This window comes from Haliaeetus leucocephalus, unplaced genomic scaffold (genome assembly GCF_000737465.1).
Source record: "Haliaeetus leucocephalus isolate CR32 unplaced genomic scaffold, Haliaeetus_leucocephalus-4.0 Scaffold915, whole genome shotgun sequence".
Classification (NCBI taxonomy): domain Eukaryota; kingdom Metazoa; phylum Chordata; class Aves; order Accipitriformes; family Accipitridae; genus Haliaeetus; species Haliaeetus leucocephalus.
The window spans coordinates 2,992,986-3,020,245 of NW_010973351.1; the positions used below are offsets into that span (position 1 = coordinate 2,992,986).

The 27,260-nt window shown below is 37.9% G+C and overlaps 1 protein-coding gene across 1 annotated transcript in view; it reads left to right on the forward strand.

Moving 5' to 3' along the window:
• Positions 1 to 26,446, forward strand: part of CLPTM1L (CLPTM1-like) — a 26,887-nt gene extending 441 nt beyond the window's left edge. The window contains exons 2-17 of the mRNA XM_010583591.1: positions 246 to 346; positions 2,275 to 2,464; positions 3,702 to 3,844; positions 5,829 to 5,907; positions 9,741 to 9,858; positions 10,333 to 10,427; positions 11,966 to 12,050; positions 13,803 to 13,906; positions 16,497 to 16,562; positions 17,686 to 17,736; positions 18,389 to 18,471; positions 20,317 to 20,351; positions 20,642 to 20,697; positions 20,774 to 20,818; positions 22,802 to 22,917; positions 24,207 to 26,446. Of these exons, the coding sequence (XP_010581893.1) occupies positions 246 to 346; positions 2,275 to 2,464; positions 3,702 to 3,844; positions 5,829 to 5,907; positions 9,741 to 9,858; positions 10,333 to 10,427; positions 11,966 to 12,050; positions 13,803 to 13,906; positions 16,497 to 16,562; positions 17,686 to 17,736; positions 18,389 to 18,471; positions 20,317 to 20,351; positions 20,642 to 20,697; positions 20,774 to 20,818; positions 22,802 to 22,917; positions 24,207 to 24,291 (1,452 nt within the window). The 3' untranslated portion in view covers positions 24,292 to 26,446. The remainder of the gene's footprint in view (positions 1 to 245; positions 347 to 2,274; positions 2,465 to 3,701; positions 3,845 to 5,828; positions 5,908 to 9,740; positions 9,859 to 10,332; positions 10,428 to 11,965; positions 12,051 to 13,802; positions 13,907 to 16,496; positions 16,563 to 17,685; positions 17,737 to 18,388; positions 18,472 to 20,316; positions 20,352 to 20,641; positions 20,698 to 20,773; positions 20,819 to 22,801; positions 22,918 to 24,206) is intronic.
• Positions 26,447 to 27,260: the final 814 nt, after the last annotated feature.

Sequence of the window (27,260 nt, forward strand, 5' to 3'; positions counted from 1 at the left end):
TCACCTCGTAATGCCGCGGTTTGGAGAGGGGGGCTGGTGGTCTGTGGAGGGCGGGTAACGGCCGCGGAGGGGGGGATGGAAGCGTGTGGTGGGTTTGTTTGGGGTTTTTTTTTCTTCTGTTCCCCAGTGCATATAACCGTCCTGCCACGGGGGCAGCTGGCGAAGCTGAAATACAGCTCCGTGCTCTTAAGCGTGAGCTTGGCGTTTCCGTACCCTGATTTCTCCGTGCTGTGTTTTGATTTCAGTTAAGCGTGTATACGACCACGCGGTCAAGCATTGGTGCCGAGAGTAACATAGATCTGGTTTTGAACGTGGAGGATTTTGATATTGAGTCCAAATTTGAAAGGTAGGTACCCAAGCTACGAGTTCTTCAATTCCGAAGTATGTATCCTAACTAGTAGTTACGCATATGGAAGTACGCATGAGGTAAGGTAAGGTAGACTGTTCATAATACTTGCGTTGAAAGAGTAGAGTTGTTGTGCTTACATTCTTTGGGGGTTAAAGCTATTTTTGCATTCTGTACACGCTGTTCGGTTCACACTTGTCTTCAAGAGTAATAAACATATTTGCCATGTTAAGGCAGTAAAGGTGTTAGTTGGATTTCAGCCTTAGAGTTGAGGACAAAGTGCCGCTGTTAATAAAACCAGTATTTTTTTCTTTAATTAAAGGCTTCTAGAATATTTCATGGATTAAACATTGGTAAAGTGCCTGCCTTGATGGAAATGCTGTGTCAGATTCACCTGATACTGAGAAACAGTCTCTTAGACAAACTTTTCTTAACGTTGAAAGTCATCTTCTAGGTGCAGGAAGCAAAGCTTGCAAAACAAGGCTATCCTAGTAAACACAGAATGCCTGTTTCTCTCGTGTAGATTCTGCAAATCTTGAATGCTGTCCTGTGTTGTCTGTTGTAATTTTCAGATACCGCTCTAAACATTCATCTCACTAGCTGTGCTTGATCAGTAACATATGTATGACGTGTGCTAAGCTTAAGTATTGATCAGTTTGGATCAGCGTACTCTTCTCAGCAATATAGCCAAATGTTTTATAAAAGTGTGCTTTGCTTATAATAGTAAACATTACTTTCCATTGTGAGAATCTAAGTCAAAGTGCCTGCAAACGCTTGAGACTTTCCTCTAATAACGCGTAGCCAGTCTGCTAGCTGCATGATGTTCTTAATAGCCATGGCTTCAGACCCGGAATAGAACTTGCTAATAATTGTGAAAGTAAACCTTGTTTTCCTGGTAGTTTAGAGTTTTGCGATCTTCTGAAGGGATGTTGGTGCTAAGATGGAGTAAGATTGTGCCCTTAGACAAATTTCTGAGTGTAACATTGCGCTCTGTGTATGCCTCTTTACAATTAAAATGATTAGAACTGCTTGTTTTGTGCTTCATATTTCCTGCCTCACTTTTTTTTGTTTAAAATAGTCACCTTATTCTTGACTGTCTTCTTGCAGAGTCTCCCAAGTTCTTTCACGTTCTGCATTTTCTATAATTAAAGAATGCATTGGTCTGCAGTTAGGTCATTTTAAACTTCATCTCTGACAGACTTGAAAATATAAGAATTGTTTTACTGACACAGTCTGTTAAGCCATTGGAAGTATTCAGAGAAAAATAACCTGGGCAAATTTACGGGAATAGAGGAGGTGTTATGCAAGGTTGCATGTAGGGTGATTTCTTGGCTAACACGAGGGGAGTGACTTCATGGTTTGGGGCTCCAATCTCGAGTTCTATGCTTGGCATGCCACAGCTAAGAAGATATTTTATTAATGCAAAGCGCTTGGCAAAACTTCGTGATTTTCTTTTAAAACTTTTTATCGTGTATACAATCTGGGATACATATTCAGTACACAGAAAGCTATTTTCTACAAGTGCTGTGGTAATTTTGGCCCTATGACCTCTTGGCAGGGGAAAACAGCGAAAGAACTGATGATGCAGTCCTGTGTTATCTAGGGTAATAAAGGATAAATTGGACAAAGATTAAAGTATCTTAAGATAACAGTAAAACTTTGGAAATGCAAATATTATGATACATACTGGAGTATATAAATTGATCCTATCCAGCCACAGCTCACTGGGACATATTAGCCAGAACTTAACTGTTGTGTGCCAGGGAACCTAAATTTCTTTTTTTTTTTTTTTTTTTTTTTTTTTCCCCCCTAATGTCCCCAACCTTTTCTAGCTTGCTCCCAGAACATCTTCAGTGATCTTTATATGTATAGCTAAGTATTTCAGCATGTGCTATTCTATCTCATAATGTATTTATTTTGTATTTTAGGACAGTGAATGTCTCTGTACCAAAGAAAACCCGAAATAATGGCACATTATATGCATATATATTTCTTCATCATGCTGGCATTTTGCCTTGGCATGACGGTAAGCAGGTGCATGTGGTGAGCCCTCTGACCACGTACATGGTCCCTAAACCAGAAGAGATTAATTTGCTCACTGGAGAATCAGCCACACAGGTAAGTGGTTTTTCTATCTATAGATGAACAACTGGAAAAAAAAAAAAAGTAATTTCTTTTATAGACACTTCTAGTGTTAGCATCTGCTGTGCTTGCATCTTTACGCTAATGATGATACTAGGGGAAAAAAAAATTAAACCCCCTCTTCTTGATTATCAGCTTGTGCACTAATAGTAGACCACTCAGCACAGCAGAGGTAGAGCACGCTACGACACTGGCTGCTATCAAAACACTTCCCTAGTTAAAGTTAATTACTTCTTTAAGGATTCATTGCTTTTGGTAGAAATAGTGTATTGTTCTGTAACAGCATGATGCTGCTTGCTATAATGAATTGGATTAACGTGAAATAATATGCTTTGCTTTTATAAAACAGATATGAACTTGATTTTGATATTGGCGAGTGACCAATGTTAAATTGCTTCTTTTCCTTTAGGATGTTCTTACTTTCCACTTCAGTTCAAGAGAATAAGATAGTATCATTTGACAAATGCTGTGATTACTCACCAGGGGAAAAAATGTAGTGTTATCTAATGAAATACTTGTGAATGGCTGTTGTGCCTTGTATTAAGTGGAGCTTGAGAATTTCACTCTGTTCTTCTTTGGAATCTGAAATACACCTCTAGCCAGCAGTGCTGTTTCTAAATCCTGTCAGGATAAAGTTGAAAATGAGTTGAGGCTAGAGTCCAACGCTAAAAGTCAGAACAGGTGGTGTTCACCCAAAGAAAAGCAAATAGAACACCCTTTAGCATCTACTGAAAGCTAAAGTTGTACTCGGTTTCAGCACTGCTTTACACAGCATTTGGAAGCTCAGAAGTTCAAAACAAATGGTCTGATCTTTTTACTCTCCAAAGTTCATATGGTTGATCATCCACATCCTTCTGACTGTTTTGAAGTAACATCTGATTACTCTACAGTCCTTATTTCAAAGTGGCTTTCTCTGACTAGTATCCACATTCCTAACATATTAAGATTAATTAGCTGAAAATTCATTCTTGATGAACAAGGCTGTAAATGGGCACTGAAGTTTTTAAGTGTCAGATTATGGTGGGCCTTTACAATCCGTTCTGTCATATTTGAGCAAAATACTTGACCTGGTCAAAATTAACGTAAAGTGTTTCTTAGTGGGCTTCTGTTTTGTGATATAGTTAATGACTCCATAGTTTCTGCAGGTTAGAGTATTACCCTCTTCAGAATTCTGTATTGTTTAGCAATATGTATGGTTATTGTATTTTTAAAGCAAATTGAAGCAGAAAAACAGACCAATGCTCTAGACGAACCTGTCTCTCACTGGAGGTCAAGATTAACCTTAAATGTCATGGTGGAAGATTTTGTGTTTGATGGATCATCCCTCCCTGCTGATGTTCACCGTTACATGAAGATGTAAGTCAATGACTTAGCTTTGCTAAATTTGTTATTTATAAACTTACTGCCCATTTCTTCAAAAATCCTCCCTGGCCTTCTTTAGTATTTTATGTTTAAATTGCCGTTTAGGGGACAAGAATAGATACTCTTAATGCTTGCGTTTCAGTAGTGACAATTAGTAAGATACTGCATACAAGAAAACCTTATTGGAGATGCCTCGTTCCTGGGCAGCTCAGAGTTTAGAATACTTTTTTGTATGGAGTTATCATAGTAAGACAAAGCAGAACTACAAAGACACAACTAAAATGCTACAGCAGACTTCATACCCCCTTGTTCTCAAATCATACTTCTGGCCTTTAAAGCAATTACTGTCCCTTGACCTTTCCAGTTATCCTTCAACTGCAAGTTATCTGTGCAAACTGCAATTGCTGAAGAGGCACAGCTAATCTCCTGTGGCGTCTTTTTTCTCCTTTTACGATTGACTTGATTTTACTTTGGCAATGTGTGTTCCTACATTACGTCACTTTCTCAAGAAAATACTGAAAAGCAGGGATAGGTTTTTAGGCCACTAAATGCAGGCAGTAGCTTCTTTCTGTTCACAGCTTGCTTAAATTAGTTCCAGCATTAACCATAAAGATAGTGCTGTATTGGCTTGTGCTGCTGTTTGTTGATGCCTTTCTCTGCAAGTATCCTGTTAAATCCAGAGATAGTTGCTTAATCAGGAGACCCTGGGGTTCTGGGATAGCTTCCCAGCCAGAATAGATAAACTTAGTAACTCATAAGATAGGCCCAGAACAAGAAGGGTTTGGGCTGGGGTTGATGAACGAGGATACTTTTTCTGGTCATGTTTAGATATACATCAGTGCTGTTCTGTCATTGCATTATACAGGAAATAGTTTGGATATGAAATAGCCTGCTGCAATTCCACTAGCAGTAGCTTTAATTGTAGTTACTGTATAGAAGTCTAAACCTCTTCAGTTAAATAACCAAGCAGTATTTCTGAGCCTCAATTTAGCACTTTTCTGTATTACTGTTGCCCCTTCTGTATTTAGTATGCAGTCTTTCTTAGCATGCATAGAGACTTCTTTCTTTTGTCAGCAACTAGAATTCAACTTTCAGGCTTTAAAAAGCTCTGTTACGCTAGTTCCATAGATGTTTACCGAGAACATCACAGGGGAGGTAACTGCCTTTCTAATGAAGAACTTCAAGAACTTGTCTCTTAGGGCATTAGGCTAAATACTTTCCTAAGGTATTGGCAAAGCAATTGTGTATAGGTCACAATTTGCTAAATAACTTTCCAGTAGTCAGTTCTGTAGAGGGCTCAAAGGCTGGTAAGTTTCTGTTGGTTTCATGCAGGTTGGTGAGGTGGTAGAGCAACCCAAGCAAGTGCTTCTGTTGAGGAGAGGACAGAGAAGGTTTCTGCTCCTTGTTCACTCTCCCCAGTAGTATCGAGCCTTCTGGTGTGCATACCAGCCATCGTGTTCATAGTCCCATGCTAGCTAGAGCGTGTGCTGTTGCTGACCTGAGAGATGTCACTGGGGGTGCAGAGGAGTGGGGGAGATGGTGGAGGGTTGTCATTGTTGCAGTAGGAGAGGGATACTTGAGACAAAGGATACAAATACATGGCAGTAAACTTCAGCACATTTCTCTTCGAACTTTTAATTTTCTCTACCCTTGATCATGCAACAACTTTGGCATCATCACAGCCAATGTCATTTGTCTTTCTTTTTTTTTTTTTCCTTATTCTGTCTTTCTATGGAAAAGTAAAAACAAACTAAAGAGAAGTGTGACGTGCATAATCTTTTATACAGACATCTCTCAGTGAAAGACTCTAGGCTAGCTGCTTCTTTTTTACTGGGTATTAAAGGAAAATGTGCCTGAAAAGATGTTGGGAAATATCTACATGGGTACATTTGAAAGTGATGAATGAGTGCTAATTTGAATAAAAGTAGTTTTCTTTTTAGGTCACTATAGTCATAAAATCCATGTTTAAACATCCTAGGGTTCAGTTGGGGAAGACAGTGCATTACCTTCCAATATTATTTATTGATCAGCTAAGCAACAGAGTGAAAGATTTGATGGTGAGTAATAGAATACCTTTAATTACATTTAACAGTTTTAACAGTAATCTTCAATGTTGTTTTAATTACAATTTTGTCATAGGTTGTTTGCTGTAATGAAAAAGTACAAATTCACATAAGGACTCTATCAACGACTGTTTAACTTAATATGGTCAACTGTGGTAACTGCAGAGGCTGGATCTGGGTTTTGAGACTCCCGTCTAGCAGAATTCTCTACCAAACACTCCCTCCTATTCCACCAAAAGATACTTGGATTCCATTGCTTCTGCCTTTTGGGTGGATATGGAGGACATCACCGCAGCAGCAGCTGTGGTGGGAGGAGTCTCATGAGCAATTTGACTCTCTAAGCTGAAGAAGTTGTGTTAACATCCCAGAGCTGCTTCTGATACCTTCTAGGGAAGTGACCATACTGAACACAGCTGATAACTGGAGCTACACTGAGATAAGTCAGCAGTTGTTCTCTTATCTCCAAAAAATTCACTTGTGGTTAAATTTTCTGGTGGTGCTCTCTGTCACATTAGAGTAACTTGAGCACCTGAAAATTTGGTGTTGCAGTACATCCAATGATTTTGTGCACTGAAACAAATCAGGGCTTAGAAACATCAATAATGGAGTTACAGAAGGATGAGATCTCTGGAGGTTGCTAGTCCAACGCCCCTGCTCAGGGTAGGGTCACCTAGAGTGGATTGCTCAGGATTCTCTCTGGTTGGCTTTTGGATATATCCAACAATGGAGATGCCATAGCCTCTCTGGGCAGCCTGTTCTAGAGTTCAGTCACCCCTGCAGTTACAATAAAGGTGTTTTCATACATTTAAATAGAATTTTCTGCATTCAGTTTTTGCACAACTCTTCTCTTGTGGGAAATCATGCAGTTCCTTTGCTACAAGTTGCACGTGGCATCTAAACTATGTTCATCTTAGCAGCTCTTAGTTAAGCCCTACAGTTCTTTTCAGTTGCACTGGCTGGAATTTAGCTGTCAGAGTTTCTGAGAGCTAAAGTCTTGGAGTGTCTCAAAACTGTTAAACGGGTATGTCTGGATTCAGCATCTTCTAAATGAAAGTCTTGGTGGATCTAAACTTTTCGATAGACCTTCTAAATCATCTTTGCAATTCATTAACCTCAGCTCAGACAAAGAATTTTGTTACTTAGTGTTGGGGAGAATCTTCTTTAAAAACTTGTATCCCTCCCCCACAAAGCTTGTTCAGCAAAATAAACTCCTGAGCAGTTGTTACAACTCTTGGTAGCAGATAGTTTTGTCCAGTATTTCTTTAGATATACTTTTGTGATGTCTTTATCAGTGGTCATTGTCCTTTGTTTTAAGTTTCTTACCACAGCTCATTCAGTTCAGTACATTCATATGAGCTTCTAACTGGTCATGTACCCTGTTTACAAATAAACTCAGCATTCTCATGTTATTAATAACATTCCTGCAGTTGTCATACATGTCACGGTTAATGCTATTGTAACTCACAGCTTTAAAGTCGGTAAGGATCCTGAGAAGTGCTGCAAAGGCTATTCCATCAAAACTAGCAAACTTGCCCTTCAGCACTGGCTTATGTGACTCCTCAGTAGTGACTTGCCAAACGGCTTGCAAGCCTTGCAGAAAGAATAAGGGAAGAAGGTGATAGAGCTTTTGTGGAGCACAGTCAGCGTTTGACTGTAAATAAGGGTATGGAAGCTGTCTGTTTGGTATGCCCAACCTAAAGTCATGGAGCTGAAGATGCGTTTTCCCTGCGTGTGCTAGACTCTGCAGATTTTGAACTGACTGTTGTTTTGACCCAGAAATAGGTCTTCTATGGTAAGCACTGTAGTCTAGATGTTATGTGTTCCTTGTGTTCTTAAATGTTCTTGCCAATGCTGGGGGTTTGGGGATTGCACAGGATTCTGATTTAATAAAGAGAAAGCTTTAAAATTCATACCGCTGAACTTACCTGCTTTGTTTACACACTGTATGGTAGTACTGACAGAGTGCTAGAAGTAACATGTGATGTTCTGAGGCCATACTACAAGAGTAAGTCGTATTGCAGAGGTTTGGTAACTTCCTAGTTTTCAAAAGCTTAACAACCATCACACTCAACTAGGTTGTGAGGCAGCACTTGTGGACTTCTAATTGTTCATTGAGAAAGAGTTCATTCTTCTAGTCTTTGTATCTTCATTTAATTTGCTTTTGCTGTTGAGGAATTCCTATCTCTGTCTTGTATTACAATCTGATTTTCTTGCTATGCTACCCCTCACTCCTTAGTAGTGCTTTGTCCGTGTAAAGTGCATTTGCTGAGTGTTACTTACCCGTGCATTTGCAACATTTTTGTTTCCTGTATGTCCTGCACAGGTAAAATTTCTTTTCCTTTTCTCCCAGAAATGTTGATGCTATCTTTGATAGACTTGAGAAATTGGAATGGGAATTGATGGATTACAGTCATCCTTTAAAAAGGAGAAGAAGCCCGGATGATGTTTATGTAGCTTTTGGTAAACAGCTGTAGAATCTTGCCAGCATTCTCTACTGTCAGCTGTAACCACTTTGGTTTCACCCTGGGTTTTTGTTTGTTTGTTTTTTTCTTTTTTGAGACAGTTCAGAGATCCCTGGCACCCTTTCAGTTTCTCAAGCTTTTTCCCTGCTGTATTTATAAAACTTTCTCAGCTTCTCTTCCTTTCCCATGCATGCATGCATGCATGTTCTGCCACTGTCTGAAAAGCTTATAGGGTCTTGGGAGAGTGGTGAAATTGAGAATTGTTTGTACTCAGTAGAGGAAAGAGTGAATGGGAGAGTGAACAGAATCCCCAGTTCACATCTGACTGACGCGTGGGGAGGCTAAAACCATGTAACATGAGAATCAGAAGCCCATTCATCTCGGATAGGTGTCAGCTAACTAATTGCTGTAGAAACGGATACAGTGTAGAGTAGCAGTTCTGAGATGGGAATTACGATTGGATAGTAATTAGGAGCCAAGAGCAATAGATGTTGAACTGATGCTGTTCAGGGTGCCTGCCTATCTGTAGTCTTGAGCTATTCTTGAAGGTTTGAAACGTACTGCCTGAACTTGTACCTGGGTAGCTGTGGAGAATTCTGACATCTATGAGGACAGTGGTTTTTTTCTTTGTTTTAAACCTATTTGAGAGAGAGTCAACTATCATGCAGGAGGAGCTGAGGCAATTTAAGGCGCTTTTTTTTTTTTTCCAGCTTAAGGGGGCCCCAGGTAGTTCTCATCACAACTAAAGTGTAGATGGTACAGGAGGATTAGCTGAATTTTATTCCTCTTGGAGCAGGAAGATTTCTGTGACACCCCATATCCCAAGTTTTGCAGGCAGGGTAGTTTGCATTATCTTGCTTCCCCACATTTTGTTTTGATATGAGGTGTTGTAACTTTAATTTTTCTCAAAAACAGCCTCAATTTAGTTCTGACTGTGGCCTTTGATATTTGATTTTTTTAAATTATTTTTAATCTTCTAGCTTAGGTAATCTTAGCATATACGTTCAGAGAACTGTCAAAAGAGAGAATTACCTTAAGCACACTTTTCCCACTTGAGCCAAGACCAGCAGAAGGAACTTTATGTGAATATCTCAGAGGCATCTCTATACAGTAACAGTGAGACTGAGAACTTGAACAGAACAAACTGCTAATTTAGCATTTCTTGGGATAAATCCCCACAGACTTCAAGCATAGTCTAGAAGTCTAAGATCTTATTCCCTTTCAAAAAACAAACTGACCTCTTAAAATTGTGTGATTAAATCATAATGTGATATAATCATTTTCCTTTATTTAAAAAAAAAAGAATGGAAATCATTTTTGCGATTTTCCTGCTATTAAAAGAAACTATATTTTTGTGAAATACAGGTTATAAATCGTTCAACAACAGAGCTACCTCTTACAGTTTCGTATGACAAAATATCTCTTGGAAAACTCCGATTTTGGATCCACATGCAAGATGCTGTGTACTCCCTCCAACAGTTTGGTATGTTTTTTATTTTTAATGACTTTAGGCCAAAAAAAAACCCAACAAACCAACCCTTAATAGTGTAGTCCTTTTCTCATTTTTCAGTTTTCAATGTGAAGCTCCCTTTTCTTACAGATCAAATAAAAGTTCAGAGGCCAAGTTGAATAATCCTTTTTCTTCCTAGTCGGACCAGAATGACTTCCTGTGTCTCGCCGTTCATGTCTCTGGTGTGTAACTACAACCTAAGCTGAACAACATGTTAAAGGCATATCAGTCTGCTTGCAACTGATGGGTTTTGTTTAAGGCAAGCCTTAACTTGCCAAAATATAGGTAGACTTGGGTTTTACCAATAAAGCTGCCATCACGTTTCAGGTTTATGATTTCTTGACAAAACGTGTGCAGGTGACATAAGATTGCTTTCATACTGGACTCTAGCATAACAGCAATTAACTGTCTAATACTTCTTGCATAATTACATGTTCTTTCTCTTAGGGTTTTCAGAAAAGGATGCAGATGAAGTAAAAGGAATTTTTGTTGATACTAACCTGTACTTCCTGGCTTTGACGTTCTTCGTAGCAGCGTTCCATGTAAGTGGAGAAACTTTGAGGTTTAGGAATTACAGCATATGTAATTAAAAAGCGGGGGGGGAACACACACGACTGAATTTCAACTCTTTCATTTATTAAGAACTGTTCTTGGAAATAGTAGTTTCAATAGGGCAATGGAGTTGTTTTCTGGTACAAGTCAGCTGTATTTCCAATACAGAGTTAATATAAAAATCTCAAAGAAAACAAAAATTTGAGATAACTAGATAGAAACTAACAGTCTTGACTGAAATATAAAACATTTAACTTAATTATCACTTTTTTTTTAGTTGTAGTTGAACCAAAGCCCCTAGAATTAATATGCCTGTCAACATCAGTTTAATTTTTGTTGTACTGTCACAAGGTTTACTGCTGCAGTGGTATAGCTGCGGCACCAATAGTAGGGTTTGAGTCTCTGACTTCTGATCCCTGGAGAAATTTAGATCAACTGATCTAAATTGCTTCAAAAAATTCTTGCTGTAAAGTGCAGAGCTTGTGACTCTAGTCATGGTTATTTGTTGTTGTTGTTGTGTCCCTCTCTTAGCATTGTGTATGTCTTGGTTTATATATGATTTTTTTGTTTTAATGAACAATTTTTTTAGACTTTATTGTTCTACTGTGAACATTTTTATCATCTACGATTGCACTCAATACAATTTCCATATTCTGGGAGAGATAAGAGCTTGCTGGGCATGTTATGTTTCTTTATACTTACATTAAGTACAGTTAATTTTGTTGGAAAGCCGTAGACTTCCCAGTCATACTCTTTTTTTTTTTTTTTTTTCCCCCCCCATTCTGTTTATCAGGTTGTAAGATTATCTGTAGACTGGGACTAGCTTTTCTGATACTTTTTTCTTTTGTGCATCATTTGCCTAAATTAAAAAAAATACATCCATTAAAATTCTCTGACCCAAGGGTTTCTTGAATCTGTGCTGCTTTTTTTAAGACAGTGAATGCTTAAAGGAAATACTGGAAAATACACTGAATGAAAATACTGAAAAAATTACTCGCTACAAATAAATTTAATGCTAAAATGTCCCTGAAGTTTAGGTCAACTTCTTAGTGATGAAACAGAGATGAAACCTGACTTGCTGTATTGCAGGATTTTTTAAAAACTTTAGTACTATCCAAGCCTAAATTGACTATCAATCCAATACAAAGGACTTTGAATCTAATTAATTGTGGCTTTCCCTGGTCTGTCAAGGAGGTGAGCAATTCCTCAGGGTCCTCATTCTTCATCCTCTACCATGTGTTACCCTGTATTGGGTCACTAACTTTCTTTACAGGACACTGCAATGTGCAGCATTGTAGTAGTAGAAGTATTTGGAATTCATCCTGTCGTTTTGCACTGCTTTTAGAGCCTGGGCTTCTAAAACAGTTTTTCTTTTTAGCTTTTATTTGTGATACTTAATTTTTATTTCTGAAGCTTCTAAAACAGGTTTTTCTTTAATTCCATCTTAAATGCATTTTTAACAGTTCAGCTGGCAGTCTCTAATTAGTGCACGTTTCAAGCAAATGAGTGTGTTTTTTGCTATTTGCAGCTTCTCTTTGATTTCCTTGCATTCAAAAATGACATCAGTTTTTGGAAGAAAAAAAGGAGTATGATTGGGATGTCTACAAAAGCAGGTATGGGCCACAATGCGAAGTCTTGTGCACGTGCTGCATAACATATACTGTATGTTTTCAGTCTTACTCTAAGTTGACACTTTGTAGATTGACCAAGATGGCAAAATGAGATGTTTTTGTCTATGAAAAGAAGGCGGCTAACAGGCTGGTTCCAACTTCATTAGCATTGTGCTCAAGTATCACTTGCTTTTAAGCACTTGTCACTTCCGAGGTTTGACTGTCTTGCAATTGAGAATTAGTTTAGTATTAAGTCAATTACAATATTTCCCTTGCTGAAGGAAAAGAAAAATATTTGAGAAAAGAATGAGGACCAGAAAAAACCCCGTGGGTGGAGAGAATGTGTTATCATGGGTAATGTTGTCCTGTGAGTCCCACGTGTTCCTTGCAGGTAGCTACAGGTTCCAAAATAGTTGGGGGGCGAAACACTGTAGTGTAATGCCTTTACTTGATTTGGGCTTTGATGTACACAGGAGCAGTAGAAGCTCCTGTGGTGGGACGGGGGGAAGAGCATGCGAGGGTTGAGTTGGCTTGGAGGTAGGAAAGATGAGAGAAACATAGTGGTCTGACATCTTGTCAAGCCTTCCTAGAGACAGATGAAGGTAGTAGCCAGCCCTGGATGCTTCGAGTTTTAACACACCAGTCCCCAGCCTTGTTTATTGTGCTAATGCTTACTGCTTGTTTTTTCTAATAGGTTTTTCCATTCTGATTATAAACCAAAATGATAAACCTGGAGTCACTTGACCCCTGAGACTATCCCTAATTCTATCATATTTACAGATTGATTAAAACATGTGAGGAATGTATCAATACCAGGAACAAAATCAGGCATTCTAAATTGCGATGAATAGCAACATGTTTTTCTCATGTGGAGAATCTGTTTATCATCTTTATCAGGGTGCATTTGATCTTGTAAGGCATTTAATACTGCTGTTGGCATATATACACCAAAAAGTAAAAATTCAAAATAGTCCATGGAATTTCAGAATTGAGCATTAATTGCCAGTTTAAAAAGTGAATAAAATCAAATTGGAAAGACTGAGTGACAAAGGGTTTTCTAACCTTACTTTTGAAGTATCAATCTTCAGCCTCCAGTAATTGACGGTTCCCATCATCTCTTTAGCAAGCCTTAGTCACCTTTCTGCCCGTATCTCCTTCTTTCCCTGAGGGAGAAGTGCAACCGGCAATTGCTCTGGAATGGTACAGTGTAATTGTTGTTGTCTCAGTGTGTTGTATAGCTCTTCCCTCTTTCTGTCCCTGCTTAGGGCAGTGGTTATTCGAATCTAAGAATTACTTAGTAGACACAAGCATCTAAGGCTTTATAAAACCTGAAAAATAACCCTAAAATATACTTCTTAACATTTACAAACATTAAATTAGTTGCATGAGTTTCAAAGACTGACATTGTATTACCTCACAGCCTTTAGGCTTCCTTGAGACAAGAATCATTAATGTAGTTCATAATAGTACTAATACATTGCTGAACTGCTGCAGTACAGAAGTCTTCCTTAAATATTCCGATTTCCTTGCATCTTTTGTGATAAGGATTTCATAAAATGTTTTTGTTCCTTATTTGCCTGGAGGTATATAGATTACTGGCTATTTCTAGGACTACTTGATATATCAAGATGTATATAGAAGTTCATGCTTAAACTGCATAAGACAGAATTATAGTAAATAGGCCAACAGTCTTCTATCATCTCAGCTGTTTGTTTAAATATTAATAAGCCTTTTGTTTTCATTTTTTCTATTTAGTGCTTTGGCGGTGCTTTAGTACTGTGGTAATATTTCTTTTCCTTTTGGATGAACAAACAAGTTTATTGGTACTGATCCCAGCAGGCATTGGTGCAGTGATTGAGGTGAGTTCTTAAAGCTCTAGTACCAAACACCAGTATTCGCAGCGACATCCATAGTTTATTGTAGAAAAAGAATGCTAAACTAGTTACTGGAAAAATACTGCTGTAGTATGCTGGCTTAGCAGCATTGCTTAACTGGCTTTCAGTGGTAGAGGAGATTGTGTGCCTTTATCAAATAACTAAACTGGAAGTATCAGTTTCTCTGGGGTGGGCCAGCTAGTATTGTGGAAACCAAACGTAGAGCTATGCTGAGATTCCTTCCTATCACATCATCTGATAGGCATCACTCCTGACCAGGCATGTATAACCATGTCAGCAAGCCTTCACAGAAGCATTTGTCAAAGAGTAGGCTGTGTGCCATCAAGACAGTGCTGCAGGTCTGCAGCTTTCTCCCTGGCCGTGACTGAGGTGCTTGGGGAAGGAGGAGGAGGAGGAGGAGGAGGAGGAGACTGCTGGCTATGTTCATTATTCCAGAAGACCATGTCCAATCAGTGGGTTGCAGGTACTGCTTAGAAGCCTGATTTATGTGCAGTAAAGCACAAAGTCAGCAGCAGTGGGGAGGGGAGATCTCTGTACCTAGCGCTGCTTGCAGATCTATTTACTTCTCAGTATTTAAGAATAAGTTCAGGAGTGTCATGTGAAATTTTTGACCACACATCTGTTATAGTTGCAGACAGTCCCTGTGGAAACAAAACAGTTCAGAATTTTTAGTTAGTGATTAAATTGTTGAATAGAAAGTCATGAAGTGATCCTTAAATTTCAGCTTATTGTATAAAACAGATTGAGCTCTCGTGAAAACTACAAACAGTGGTGTCCTAAATAGTACTGTTTCACTATTTTTCAGGAAGTTGAGATTTTAAGTCTGATGTATTTCTGTGTGTTAAGTTTTTTGTATCAGATTTTCCAGTGGTTTTGTTCCTATAAATAGCAATTTAGTCTTATATTTCAAACTTTCTTTAGCTGCCTGAAATGTTAACTGAGTTTCAGGGATAAATATATATCCCTATAAATATGCTACTTCTTTTGTAGAATATCTTTTCTTTTGATCCTTGAAATCTAAATAACTAAATTCAAAAAAATCTGAAGACTTCAGAAATTCAAAAGTGTCAAATGATTTAAAAGTGAATCAGGTCGAGAAAAGTGATGCTTTTGTTCAGTGGGGAAGAAGAAATAGTCCTGGTCTCTAAATGACTTTTTTTTGTTAGAAGTTTTAGGGGAAACCAGATCAGGCATGTATGGTGGTAGGGTAACAGGAATGATCAGCTATGCTACAGGATTTAAGTGCAATTAAAACTCTTAGGATATTGCATTTCTCTTTAATAATGAAGATGAATTTCTTGGTTGCCACTGCCTAAGAACAGGCAGATTCAGATCTCATTTGGTTGTTGTGCCTGAGATTCTTCTTCGAGCTGTGCAAAGATCTGTTAAATAGATCTCTCTGAGATCTGTAGTTCCTATGACTGTTTGGCTCCTATCATCTTTCTTGTGCATCTTATTTTCCGGTATGTTGCTTCTGGATTGCAGGCTGGGGGAACTGGGTTGAAAGGATTATATAGGAACACTCTGTGGGACACTTAAATTGAGAGGAAATGTTCTGTAGGTTCTGTTGAAGTATGTATCTCTCCTCTCAAGTGATGGTGAGATAACATGGTTATCTCAAGGTGAAAATGAACATATGGACTATACATCTCAAAGGAATGTGCTGGGAAGAGCTTTTTCACAACTTGTTCTTAACACCTGTTTCTCATGCAGTAATAATAGTGACATTGCTTCTGTAATAAGTAATTTTCTTGCTTGCATCAAAGATGACAGTAAAGGATTGTCTGTACCATATTGCCCTTTTTTGTTTGGAAGGTATGAAGGGTGAGAAGACAATATTGGTGTATCTAAATTTAAACAAACAAACCTTGTTCACAAAAAGCTTCATGGAGCATAGCTCTCCTGGTGAGCTTACTGCGTTGGCTGAGTTGTTGAATCGGTATAGCAGAGTGGGTACATGAGTAAATTTTCAGGTGAACAGAACCTTTGGTTACATTACAGTCAAGCTGTTACAGCTGTGCAGTAAGTAGCCAAACAGTTCAGTGAATTCACTGACTTTTGCTTGTAGCCCACTACTGAAATGTAATGACCATGTAAGTGCCCACTTAATTGCTGTTAGGAGTTCTGAGGCACCTTCATCTTGCAGACCCCAGCTGACCTCAGAGGCAGGTAAAAACTTGCTTGGCAGGTGGTTACTGGAGAATTCTCTAAATGCCTGACCTGGGTTGCATGCTGCTGCTGAGCGCAGCTAACCCCCACCGAAGCGCTGCAATCCAGATATCCTGGAAGGACTATATTATTTCACTTAAAGTATATAATCTGATACAGAGACTTAATAGTGCAAGCTCCCAGCATTGTACTTGTCTGGTGACAGGTTGTTTGGTTTATATAGAGACGCAGGCAGTGTGCTGCAATGAGGCTGTTCCTGCTTTATGCAATGGGTGCTTAAAATAGATATTCTGGTGTCTTGATTCTGATTATCTGAATCCTGCATAAGACATTCCTTTGGATAATATTTTATGTGCACTTGTTTTTTTTTTTTGGCTAATCACAGCTCTGGAAAGTGAAGAAAGCTTTGAAAATGACAATCAAGTGGCAAGGCTTAAGACCGAAAATGCAGGTATAGTAGACAGTAGGCTGTTAATGATTACACTCTTGATTTGTCCATCTGTTTCCATGTTCCTGTGCAACTCGGCTTTTAGTGAAGTGAAGATCTAAAAAAAAAAATAAAAGCTTTGTATATACATCTTCTCTTTATGGATGGCTTAATCCAAAAGCTGGATGAGGATTTTCAAACTGAATTTCTTTGAGTTCTGTAGAAGAAGCAGCTATTTGTATGTATTTATGGTGTGAGAAACTTCAGAACTCCTGTTAGTCCTGCTAAATCTTAACAGGTGGGACTGTGCTCCTACCACTGTATCAGAAAGGCACTCTTAAGTGACATTGTGATTTGAAGTAAGAAACTGAATTTTTCTTGAAGCTGTAGGTATAACTTCTCCATTGTGGAACTAGTAGAAGTGACGTGTTCTGGGGACAGGACAGTCTTTGACAAATCCTCTGGGTAAAAATTAAGTCCTGAGACTGTTTGCAGGACATGCAGTGGCAGCAGGGATTCAGATTAACTTTTTTTTGACATGAGCATAATCTTTTTAAGTTACAATCGACATGGAAAGTTTCTCCTGTTGGTAGGAGAAACAGTTGTCTAATCTTCAGTGTTTACTTCACAAGAAGTATTGGGGTTTTGTGCTGCTTGAAGTCTCTGCATCTTGAGTGGCTGATAGCTCTGCTTGTTCCTTTGTCAGTATTCAAGGCACTGTGTTTAAGCAGTGACAGTCACAATTCCTGGAGATGTGGCAATAATGCATAACTGAACTCTTTGTGCATGAAAATGGTTATGGTTTTTAATGATGGCTTGCTGTATCAGCCGGATTCTTAGCCACTTGACTTTGCTTTTCCTTTGTGAACTCTGCTGTCTCAACACCATTTTCCTAAGCAAAGCAGTCCTGGATGTTTGGTGTAAAATATGAAGAGAAAAACTAAACTTTTTGCCTACCTTGTGTTTAGCAGGCTGCACAGAACATTTGTATGACTCTCTTGTATAGAAACTTATAAGAACTTTGAACTGTTACCTAGCTTAATGTCTAAGCAGTTTAGTTTGCAGTTTAAATTTCTGTTCAGGGAGTTGGACAGCAAGTGCATTTCACCCCAGTCGTGACTTGATTATCTTTTTATATGTATTGCAGTTTGGCACATACAGTGACTCTGAAAAGAAAACTGAGGAGTATGATACCCAGGTAAGAGGGAATCCTGTGACTTCTGATCTATAAAGTCTATTTATGTGGCCTGCTCATTGACTTGTTTTGCTCTTCTTATTGCTACAAGTATATTTTCCATGTTCTCATAGTTGTCAAGTGGATCATCATCATGTGGATGATCAGATAGTGAAGATTTGTTCTGATAATTTATGAAAAGAAACAGTGAAAGAGTTGTTTTGTTAGCTGAATCTGGTTGAAACATTTCTCTGAGAAGCAGAATTGCAAGTAACTTATCTGAAGAGAAGTATCTTAAAGGGCTGACATTCACAAATTTAAAAATGGATATTTTTACTTGTTATTTATAGTGGAGGAATGTTCATGTGCTTCCTGATTTCTGGAAGGAGTTGAACATAGGTGGCAACATTGGTGCTAAGTAGAGAGCTACTCTTAAACTCTAACCTTTGTGCTGCCTCTTGGTGCCTATGCTCTAAGGTGCTTGGTTGTCTGAACTGGGCATTGGAATTGTCACCACTTTCTCTAGAACTGGAAGCGTGCTAGAAACAATAGCAGATATTTGGGAATAGGAGAAGATTTTCAGGAAAAATATTATGTGGCTGTCTTCTACTTAATGCCATGAAAAGTCTGCTGTATATAAAATGTGAACTAACAAACTGTTTTCCTTGTCTATTAGGCTATGAAATACTTGTCATATTTGCTCTATCCACTGTGTATCGGTGGTGCAGGTTACTCCTTGCTGAATGTCAAATACAAAAGGTACTGTAAATCTATAAATGATCTTGTACAGAATTGAAACATTGCCCATTTTTTCTATATAAATTAACTGGAGATGATGGGTTATGGAAATCAGTTATGTTAGTTTGTTTCATTCATAAGCCAGGAACTAGAAAATTCCTCATTCTATAGGATCTAAAGCTGAAGAGTCTAGCTGGTTTTTTAGTGTCCTGTAAGCTACAGGCTGTTGGATTTCACAAGTAACCTGATATTACTGTAGTATAGAATTCAATAGCTTGCGTACATGAGTAAGCTGTCAATCAGAAGAGGAGGAAGAAAGCTGCCACTGATGTTCAGACAACTGGTAAGGTGACAGGAGAGATGACAGGAATTCAGTGGTTGAATGTGTCCAGTAACAGCGAGAAGCAAAAACTGTCCCAAAATTATTTGCTCTGACCAAGAGGTTCCTGTGTTCTCAAATATGATAGCTAGACGTCAAGCAAGCAAAAGCATTTTTAAGAGAGGACTCTCTATTCCTTTAGAGCCATGGACTTACTGCAACATATTGATGCTTCAGCAAGAGCTGAAGACTCAGTATTTCATGAAAAGGTGAAACTCTTGTCCACTTTCACTCAAAATAATACAACTAGTTCATTTTGTATTAGAAAGATGCAAGGAAGTATACAGCTATGAGCCTTTGTTGTAGAAAAAAATCTGCAAATGCAAGCATTGTGATGGCCATGTAGACATACTTTTTATAGTCTTTAGACCCAGAAGGGATGGGAGGGAGAGCAAGCAGTAGCTTAAAATAACATCAGAAAGAACTACTGTTGCTGCATACATGAGCCATAGCATTTGTACTAGAAACTGGGGCAATTTCTGGGCTATTAGAAAAATAGTTTTTTCAAAAGGTTCTTGTCTTAGTAAGGGGCTAACAAATATGCAGCATTTAAAAATTTTGCTTTTCTCACAAAATTCTTGAATTCATTCAGTACTGCAAAATACTATATGCCAACTGTTCAATGAGCGGTAGCTTAAGAAAGTGAAAACAATTCATATCATAGAATTTTTATCATTGTTAAATCTGTTTGTAAGGAAATGTGATGGAACAAGCAGTCTTAAGAGTGGCTTATCCTTTAATCTTGCAGGCATCTTCTGATGCATTTTTTTAGATGCTTATGGATTAGTGAAGTGCTGCTACAGCTGTAATGTTGCTATTAACATGTCACTAACACAGCAGTGCAAGTTTATTTTTAAATGATGTAACCTGAGCATCACAGTTATTAGCTGTTCTTACTATCACAAGCAGAAGCATGGAATTTGACCACTATCTGTAGCACCACTGTTGCTTTGCTAAGATTGTGCTCCATTGAACATCTGGGAAGGGTTGTTAGATGTAAGGAGGCAAAAATGTAGTTTCCTTGTATCTACTTTTGTTTTTTAAGTGCCTACTGTAGTGGTTTGCACTGAATGGTATTTGTTGTTTGAAATTTGGTTTAAGTCCTTACAGTGCCATATTAAGTGTCTCTTTAGTATTTAGAATACAGCGTTACCTCTGCAAGCCTTAATACAGTCAGGGTTCAGTGTTCAGTATTATCTGATGTCAGTTTGTGTGCAGAAGTCTTAGAACGTTCTGAAAAAATGTAAAAGCCATTTATAAACTTGTTGTCCAAACTTCTTGTATGGACTGATAAGCATCCTTTGCTTAAACAACCTTCTCTGGAGCCCTGCCTAATCCAAGGAAGAGGCAAGGTATTTAGTTCTTGTGTAATTTGCAACGTAGCCTTCTCTTGGAGTAGTCAGCATACAGTCACGTAGAGGATGTATTACATGTATGTATATTTGGCTGAGGTGGAAAAATAACGGGATTGTCGTTTTTGTTTGTAGCTGGTACTCCTGGTTGATTAACAGTTTTGTCAATGGTGAGTCCCTTCTTATGTTTTTTTTCTATGCACATTTCAAATGGAGGCCAAGACTCAAAAGTAGAAAATTAACTGCTATCAGCTGGATCAGTGTACTACAGAGCAATAACTTGACTGTAGGTTCCAAAATAATCACGCAAAATAATAATGAACCTGAAGTGAACAAAAGGGATTAGATGTGTCTGCTCTCTTAAGGAAAATGACTGTAAATCTCTAATTGTGAAAGTACAGTTGGTGTGATGTACTTCTGTTGTGCACTTGTGTATAAGTTTTCCATATTTTATCTTCAGGAGTGTATGCTTTTGGATTCCTGTTTATGCTGCCCCAGCTGTTTGTAAACTACAAGGTGAGATTTAAAAGTGATAAAAGACTAGAAGTCTCTTCTTGCAGACTTTATTACAATTTGATATTTTTATTCCTAGATGAAATCTGTTGCACACTTACCATGGAAGGCTTTCACATACAAAGTAAGTACAGCTCTAATTTAAAGATTGGTGCAGTCGTTTTGGAAATAATCTTCTGTAAGAAACAGCTTAGTAATATGTATCTTAAGGCTGACAGTGCTTTTTTTGTTTAAGAACTAAACTTGTTTTACTTCAGCAACAAAATACAGTAACTGAGCAGAGACATCAGCAGTTAAATAGACAACAAAGGGAGAGTATTCAAGCAAGTAACCTTTAAAGCAGTAGAGTTCTCTTACTGAATAGCCTTTTCTTACAGAGCATTTATGGTTCCTGTTAAGATGCCAGAGGCTACCCACAACAAAGGCTTGTGTGTATGTAGAAAGAAGTATATGATGTTTTCAATTATGTTTAACTTATTGGGTTTTGAAGGGGGTAATTTACTTTTTCCTAGCAGATACTTAAAGTTGCTTGCTCTCTTCTGCACTTTGAAGAGTGGAAAGAATAGTCTGAGGTTTCATCTCTGATTGTTGTTTTAGAGAGCTTTGGGTTTCTTCCTTAATTTGAACTCTTTCCTGCGTTGGAAGACTGTGGCAAAAATGAAGATTATTCTAACTTTCCATTTTCTGTAGTCTTTGTTTATGCCCTTTATACTTTTATGAGGAGCACCTTCAAATGAGGTAGTCTCAGAAGAAAACTAGCTAGACTAAATACTATTAGATGGGCTGCCTTGATGCATTCAGTTTCAATGGCTTATGAGGGCTGCCTAAGTGCCTGAAGGATGGAGCATTTAGCTTTTTCTTCCTTTCATCACTGTAGGATCACTCACTTGGGTGTTGACTTGGAAAGGCTGCCTTTTCCAACTTGCCAAGTTTGGGTTTTTGTTCCATGACAAACCTTCTTTGCACAGGCTTGAGAAGTGCCATCCATATTCTTTGATCGCTTTGGATTGATGTATTTGTTTTGACTTGCCAGAAAGAGCTTTCCTGTTGTAACTAATCAGAACTCTCTCCTGTCCAACACCCCCATCTTCTGCTAATGGTTTGTTTCATCGTACAAACGTTGGTTCATTTTGAAGAGTGAGTCCTTGTGTGCTTCGAGAATACATCATTTTGCCCCTTATGGTATGGATTAATGTACAGCTTGCTAATACTGAAAGAAGCAGCCATGTTACTGACTCAGTTCATTAACCCAAGAGTGAATATTCTTTGCTGGACTTGTTTCCTGCTGGTTTTAGTGAGTTTGAAACAGTTTATTGCACCATTTGAGTACTAGTAAGAGTTGATTCCTAGTCCTCCCTGTAGGCTAGAGCCAGATCCAGAGGAGTTGCCCTTCTGTTTACTTTCTTTACCTTCTCTGACAAAATATTGTTGCCTGTTGTTCTCCCAGCAGATGTCTGGAAATTTAAACTTTTTTACTCAGGAAAAAGTAGTGAGAAAATATTTCATTATTGCTTCAGAAACAGAACCTATAGTATGCCTAGTTGAGTGGAAATGGTGTAGAAAAATATGTCTCGAATAAGGGATGGGTGATTACTTGCAGGAGAGCACCAAACGTACTTTAAAATCTCTCCAAGGCTATCAAGTTAATGCTCTTAAGAGCAGTAAATTAACAAGTTTTTACACAAATTTAAAATTCCCACAGAAAGTGAAAGTGAACTGACATTTGTAAATCTTAAATCATTTGAGTAATGAATGAATAAAAGTTCTTTTTCCAGTTTCTTTTAAAGATGTCGCTGAAGTTGAATCCATGTTTTTCCCCTCACATGACAATACTCTCACTTACCTGAAGTAAACCTACTTCCTTTTTACTTGTAACTGTAATAGCGTGGTCTGTAGCAGACAGTATGGTCTTTGTTAAAAGAAAGCACTTCAAAGTTTGCATTACTTAGTTTTTCAGCATAACACTTAAGTATTGTTATAAATATGGAAGCAGTCCATATTCCTACTGAAGAGTACAGTTCTAGGAAGCCTGTTTCCTGTAGCTTTGTATGACAGATGACTTCCTTTCTTCACAGCCAACTGAAGTATACTTTTCTTTTATTTGTAGGCATTCAACACCTTTATTGATGATATATTTGCTTTTATCATCACTATGCCAACATCTCATAGACTGGCGTGCTTTAGAGATGATGTTGTGTTCCTGGTGTATCTTTACCAAAGATGGTATGCCTTTCTTTAATATTCATCAGAGTTTTTACAATGCTGTAGATGGTTGCAGTCTTACTGTTATAAAGAACTATAAAATAGTTTGGGATAGACCTCAAGCAGAATTTTTATACTATAGCAATATATAGTATGGTCTGGATAATGGTAGTTGTGTGTATGCCTAGTGAAGGGAATGGTGAGCAGGGGATCCTGAAAATGAGATCTCACTACACATAAGAGGAGCAAAAGAGCTTTCCATAACTGACAGCATTCCTGCACCCTTTTTAGCACGCTGAGAGAGTAGTCAAGCAATTCCTTTTCTCACAGCACTCTCAGATTTTTTGTCAGTTACCCCTTCTCCCTCCCCAAACCAGTCCTCCTTTTCAGCAGATAGTTTCGCATTTGCCAGTTACAAAAAAGATTAACCTGAGACATCACTACCTGAAGTAAGGTGAAGGAGAGCAATTCTGAAGCTTGTATTCACAAGCCCACTTAGGAGTTCTGGGCTTCTAACCCTTGCTGAGGGGCTACATGTCTACACGTGCTCAGTATCTGAGGCATGCTTTCCACGTTACTCTGCAAGGCACTAGCAAAGGATGTTTTCTGATGAAGGATTGCCCTGCTGTGCTTTCCTCTTTATCTAGTTTCCAAACACAAGTTATCAGGTTCTCTTGTAAGTTGAGCATCAGGCAAGTTGCAAATGCTTTAAGTAGCTAAAATCAGATGGGGAAGAAGGCTATATGTGGTTATCATTGAAATGTCATTCATAAGTGAAGCTACAGAAAGTGTATTCTTGTTCCCAAGAATAAGTATTTATATGTGGAGCAAACACGAATTTTAAGCCAAGTTCACGTTATACCAGAATATATGGATGTGTACATCTAACTAATCAATACTAAATGTGGACTTCAGTTCTGGGTTTATATAGTCACACGTAAGTATAGTAAAATAGGTCCCCTTCCAAGGTATTTTTCTAGAAGTTAAGAGCTCAACAACTTCTGATAGGGGCTGGGCACTTGTTTCACGTTGAGAGGTACCCTGGATGGCTTGAGAAGTACTCCAGCCAAGCTTTAGGGGACCTAATACATCTCTTAAGAGGCCCTGTTATGAGACAACTGGTTAAGTCTTAATGTGAAGAAGGTGATGTGTCTGTAGTTAATCTTTAAAACTGTTGTGGTTTTTGCCACAAATGGGAATAGAGAATACGATGAGAAAGAAGTTCACTTTTAAAATTAAGTATCACAGAACTGCTTAATTCCTTCAGGTAGCAGACAATATTGTAACTAATCGCTTGTTTTTTCTGCCAGGCTTTATCCTGTGGATAAGAGCAGAGTGAATGAGTATGGAGAATCCTATGAAGAAAAGCCAAAAAAAAAAGCTCATAGAGAATAACTTAAGAATTGAAGAAGATTCTGACCCCTGGACTCTTACTGGCTTCATGTATTATCTGGTCTTAAGGAAAAACTTATTTAATAAGAGTATTTTTAAAGCTTATGACAGAACTACATGGACAATACATCTTCTATATTGCCAAAATCTAGTTTTGATATCCTCCTATTTCAAGACCCTCTTTTGTCCTCACAAGGTCCACAGTCTGCCAGATGTTGTTGAATAAACTTCCTGCATTTAAACTTCTCTTCGGTGAAAACCTAAATGTCCTGACTGTTGTAATTAATATCTAAATCTATGTTTTGAAGGCAACTCACTAACTCAAAGTGTGGTGCCCATGCCACTAGGCTATGAAAAGTGAAAAAACAAGCCAGTGTGTTACAGCAGAATCAAGCATTATTGCCAAACTGGAGGCTGTCAAAAATAAAATGTATGATATTGGATTCTATGCCAATTACAAATCAATCTTGTTTAATAATGGAAATTCCAGAAATAGTGATTAAAGCTGTAAGTTGTATGTGGGCATTTTTCATGGCTTAAAAAAAAAAAAATTGTTGGAAATACAGGGTGAGAGAGATGGGGTTGTTAGAATTCAAATTCTGCCATGTTCTTAGCCCACAACATGGCAGGGGGTTTCAGTTGGCTTAAACTGAATGAAGATGTGAAAAAACTGTAATATTATTTCTTTAAACATGTATCCAAGTTTATATAAATCCTTCTGCACTGTTGACAAACCTGATTTCTTGGCGTAGCAGGTATTCATATAATGCAAATCATTGTTACGTGCTAGGAAAGTCTCTTAACGCATCTTAAATTCTTCATCATGTGCTATCCCAGTGACCTATTAGGCCAGTTCTCTCATCTTTCAAAGGGAGTAATTCCTTCATCTTTCCCCTCTCCTGCCCCATTCTGTTTATAAGATAAAACACACATCATTCAAGTGGAATGATTTTGCTCAAATACAGTACAGATTCAACAAACTTCCTGGATACAGAGAAAAAAAACCCAGCCTGGTGAAGAACAGGCATCTTCCTTTCACACAATTTAAAATCCGTATTCCATGGGAACAGTTCATTAAGGGAGGTATTTTGACCTGTTTCTTTCAAATTAGTAAAAATAATCAGGTTGAATTATTATACCAGAATTCAAACTTCACAGCTATATCTAGAAAACCATGGTTCTAGATTTTTAAAAGCAAGTTTCTTAGGAACGGTAAGTGAAATACAGAGTGCATTCCTTTCAGCAGCGAATAAAATGCAGTTAAAAAAAATCCAAAGGGCAGAATTGTAATTTCCAATTCTAGTTTTGCTTTGGTCAGTAAGTTTACAAGTTGACCTTAATGATTCTTGAAGTTTCTTTATTAAATTGCATGCTGTTTGTGCAAGGCTATTTAACTCCAATTTGTCATTGATTGAAAATATTAATTGAATAACCTTGAAGAACATAAATCTACTTCTATAGTCTGTAACTACTTTATGAAGTAGATTTTATCCAGTTCTGATACTGCAGAAGTCTGAACGTATAAATACTTGGGTCCCCAAAAAATTACAGAAATGTGCCTAACTTCTTTTGTCACAGACTATATAGTCTTTCTTACACTGAAGTCCTCCTTACATGCTACTGGCAATGGAAAGGAGTCTTGAATATTTAACTCATGTTCATGTTAAGGTCTCATTAACACTGTTAATTGTAACTAAGGAGGACTGTTGATTTTAGCATTAAACATACATAAATAAGTCTATGCAAAACTGGGGTTGCATTTGCTGTATCTTGTACCTGTTTTGGATTTGTTTGGAAGGAGCTCTTTGCTGTTAAGCAGACTAATTTGGGGCTCCTAATTCATAATAATAGTTAAATGTAAGTGGAAAATTTTTCCTGATATAAATAATGCATATAGCACATTCCCTTTCTGTGCCATTTCAAAACAATCTAGTCATTGGTTCTTCTAGAGTAGCTTCTGAAAGTCCAGAATACCATATTCAGGTATTTCTAATGTTTCGTCACTCATTTTTGTATGTAGCTATTGAAAAATCACTCTTGCACCTTTACATACTGTGAGTTTATTGGTCTTCTGTCTTGCATTTCTGATGACAATGACCTCATAATATCCTATACAGTAGTCATAAATAATATAAAATTAGACCATTTAAGTCTTCAAAATGAGTGAGACTTTCCTGTTCAAATCATTGTTTTATGCATTCCATTTCCAAATAAAAGACTTGGCATACGAGATAAAAGAGTTACCTTTTATTGTTGGAAAGAAAGGTGGTGAAAAACTATGTAAGTGGTGTAACTTTGGAGATACTAAATGAAATGTTTTAACTTTCTAGTTGTGGCAATGCCATCAGCTTGAAACAAAAATGTGGTTCTGTATGCGGTTAATGCAGAAGAAAAACTTCTTATATATAAAATTTCATTGAATGTCTTGCAGTTCATGCTGGATTATCAGTATCTGTGATCTATTTAAGAGTTCAAGAGTAACTTAAAAACTTCCTCACTTCTAATAGGACTAAATGTGTTAAGCAACTAGGTGACCATCTCACATTCTCATTTTAGGCTTGTAATGGCTTTGAAAGTTAAAAGATTACAGTGATTGGGGCTGGGGCTGTTTTACAGTTAATTGGGAAAAGCCTCATACGCTTCTGGAAGATACTCTTGCACAGTACTTATTAGTTCATAATAACATAGCAGTCATGATTCTCTAAGGACATAAGTGAAGAAAAGCAGCTGACGACTCTGTGGGTGTACGCAACCTGTGGCTCCGTGCCTCTCGGCTGTGTTACGGGGACTGTGCTGTACTCCCACACAGTTCTTACACTTCCATTCTGTGCAATTTCCTGCTCATCTTCACCTGCTGCTGACTGTTTTCCAAGAGGTGACCTTCTGCCCTTATGGCTTTTTTCCCTGGAGCCACAGGGCTAACTGAATTACAAAATGGGCAGCAGCACAGTTTTTCTGTTACCAGCAGAGCT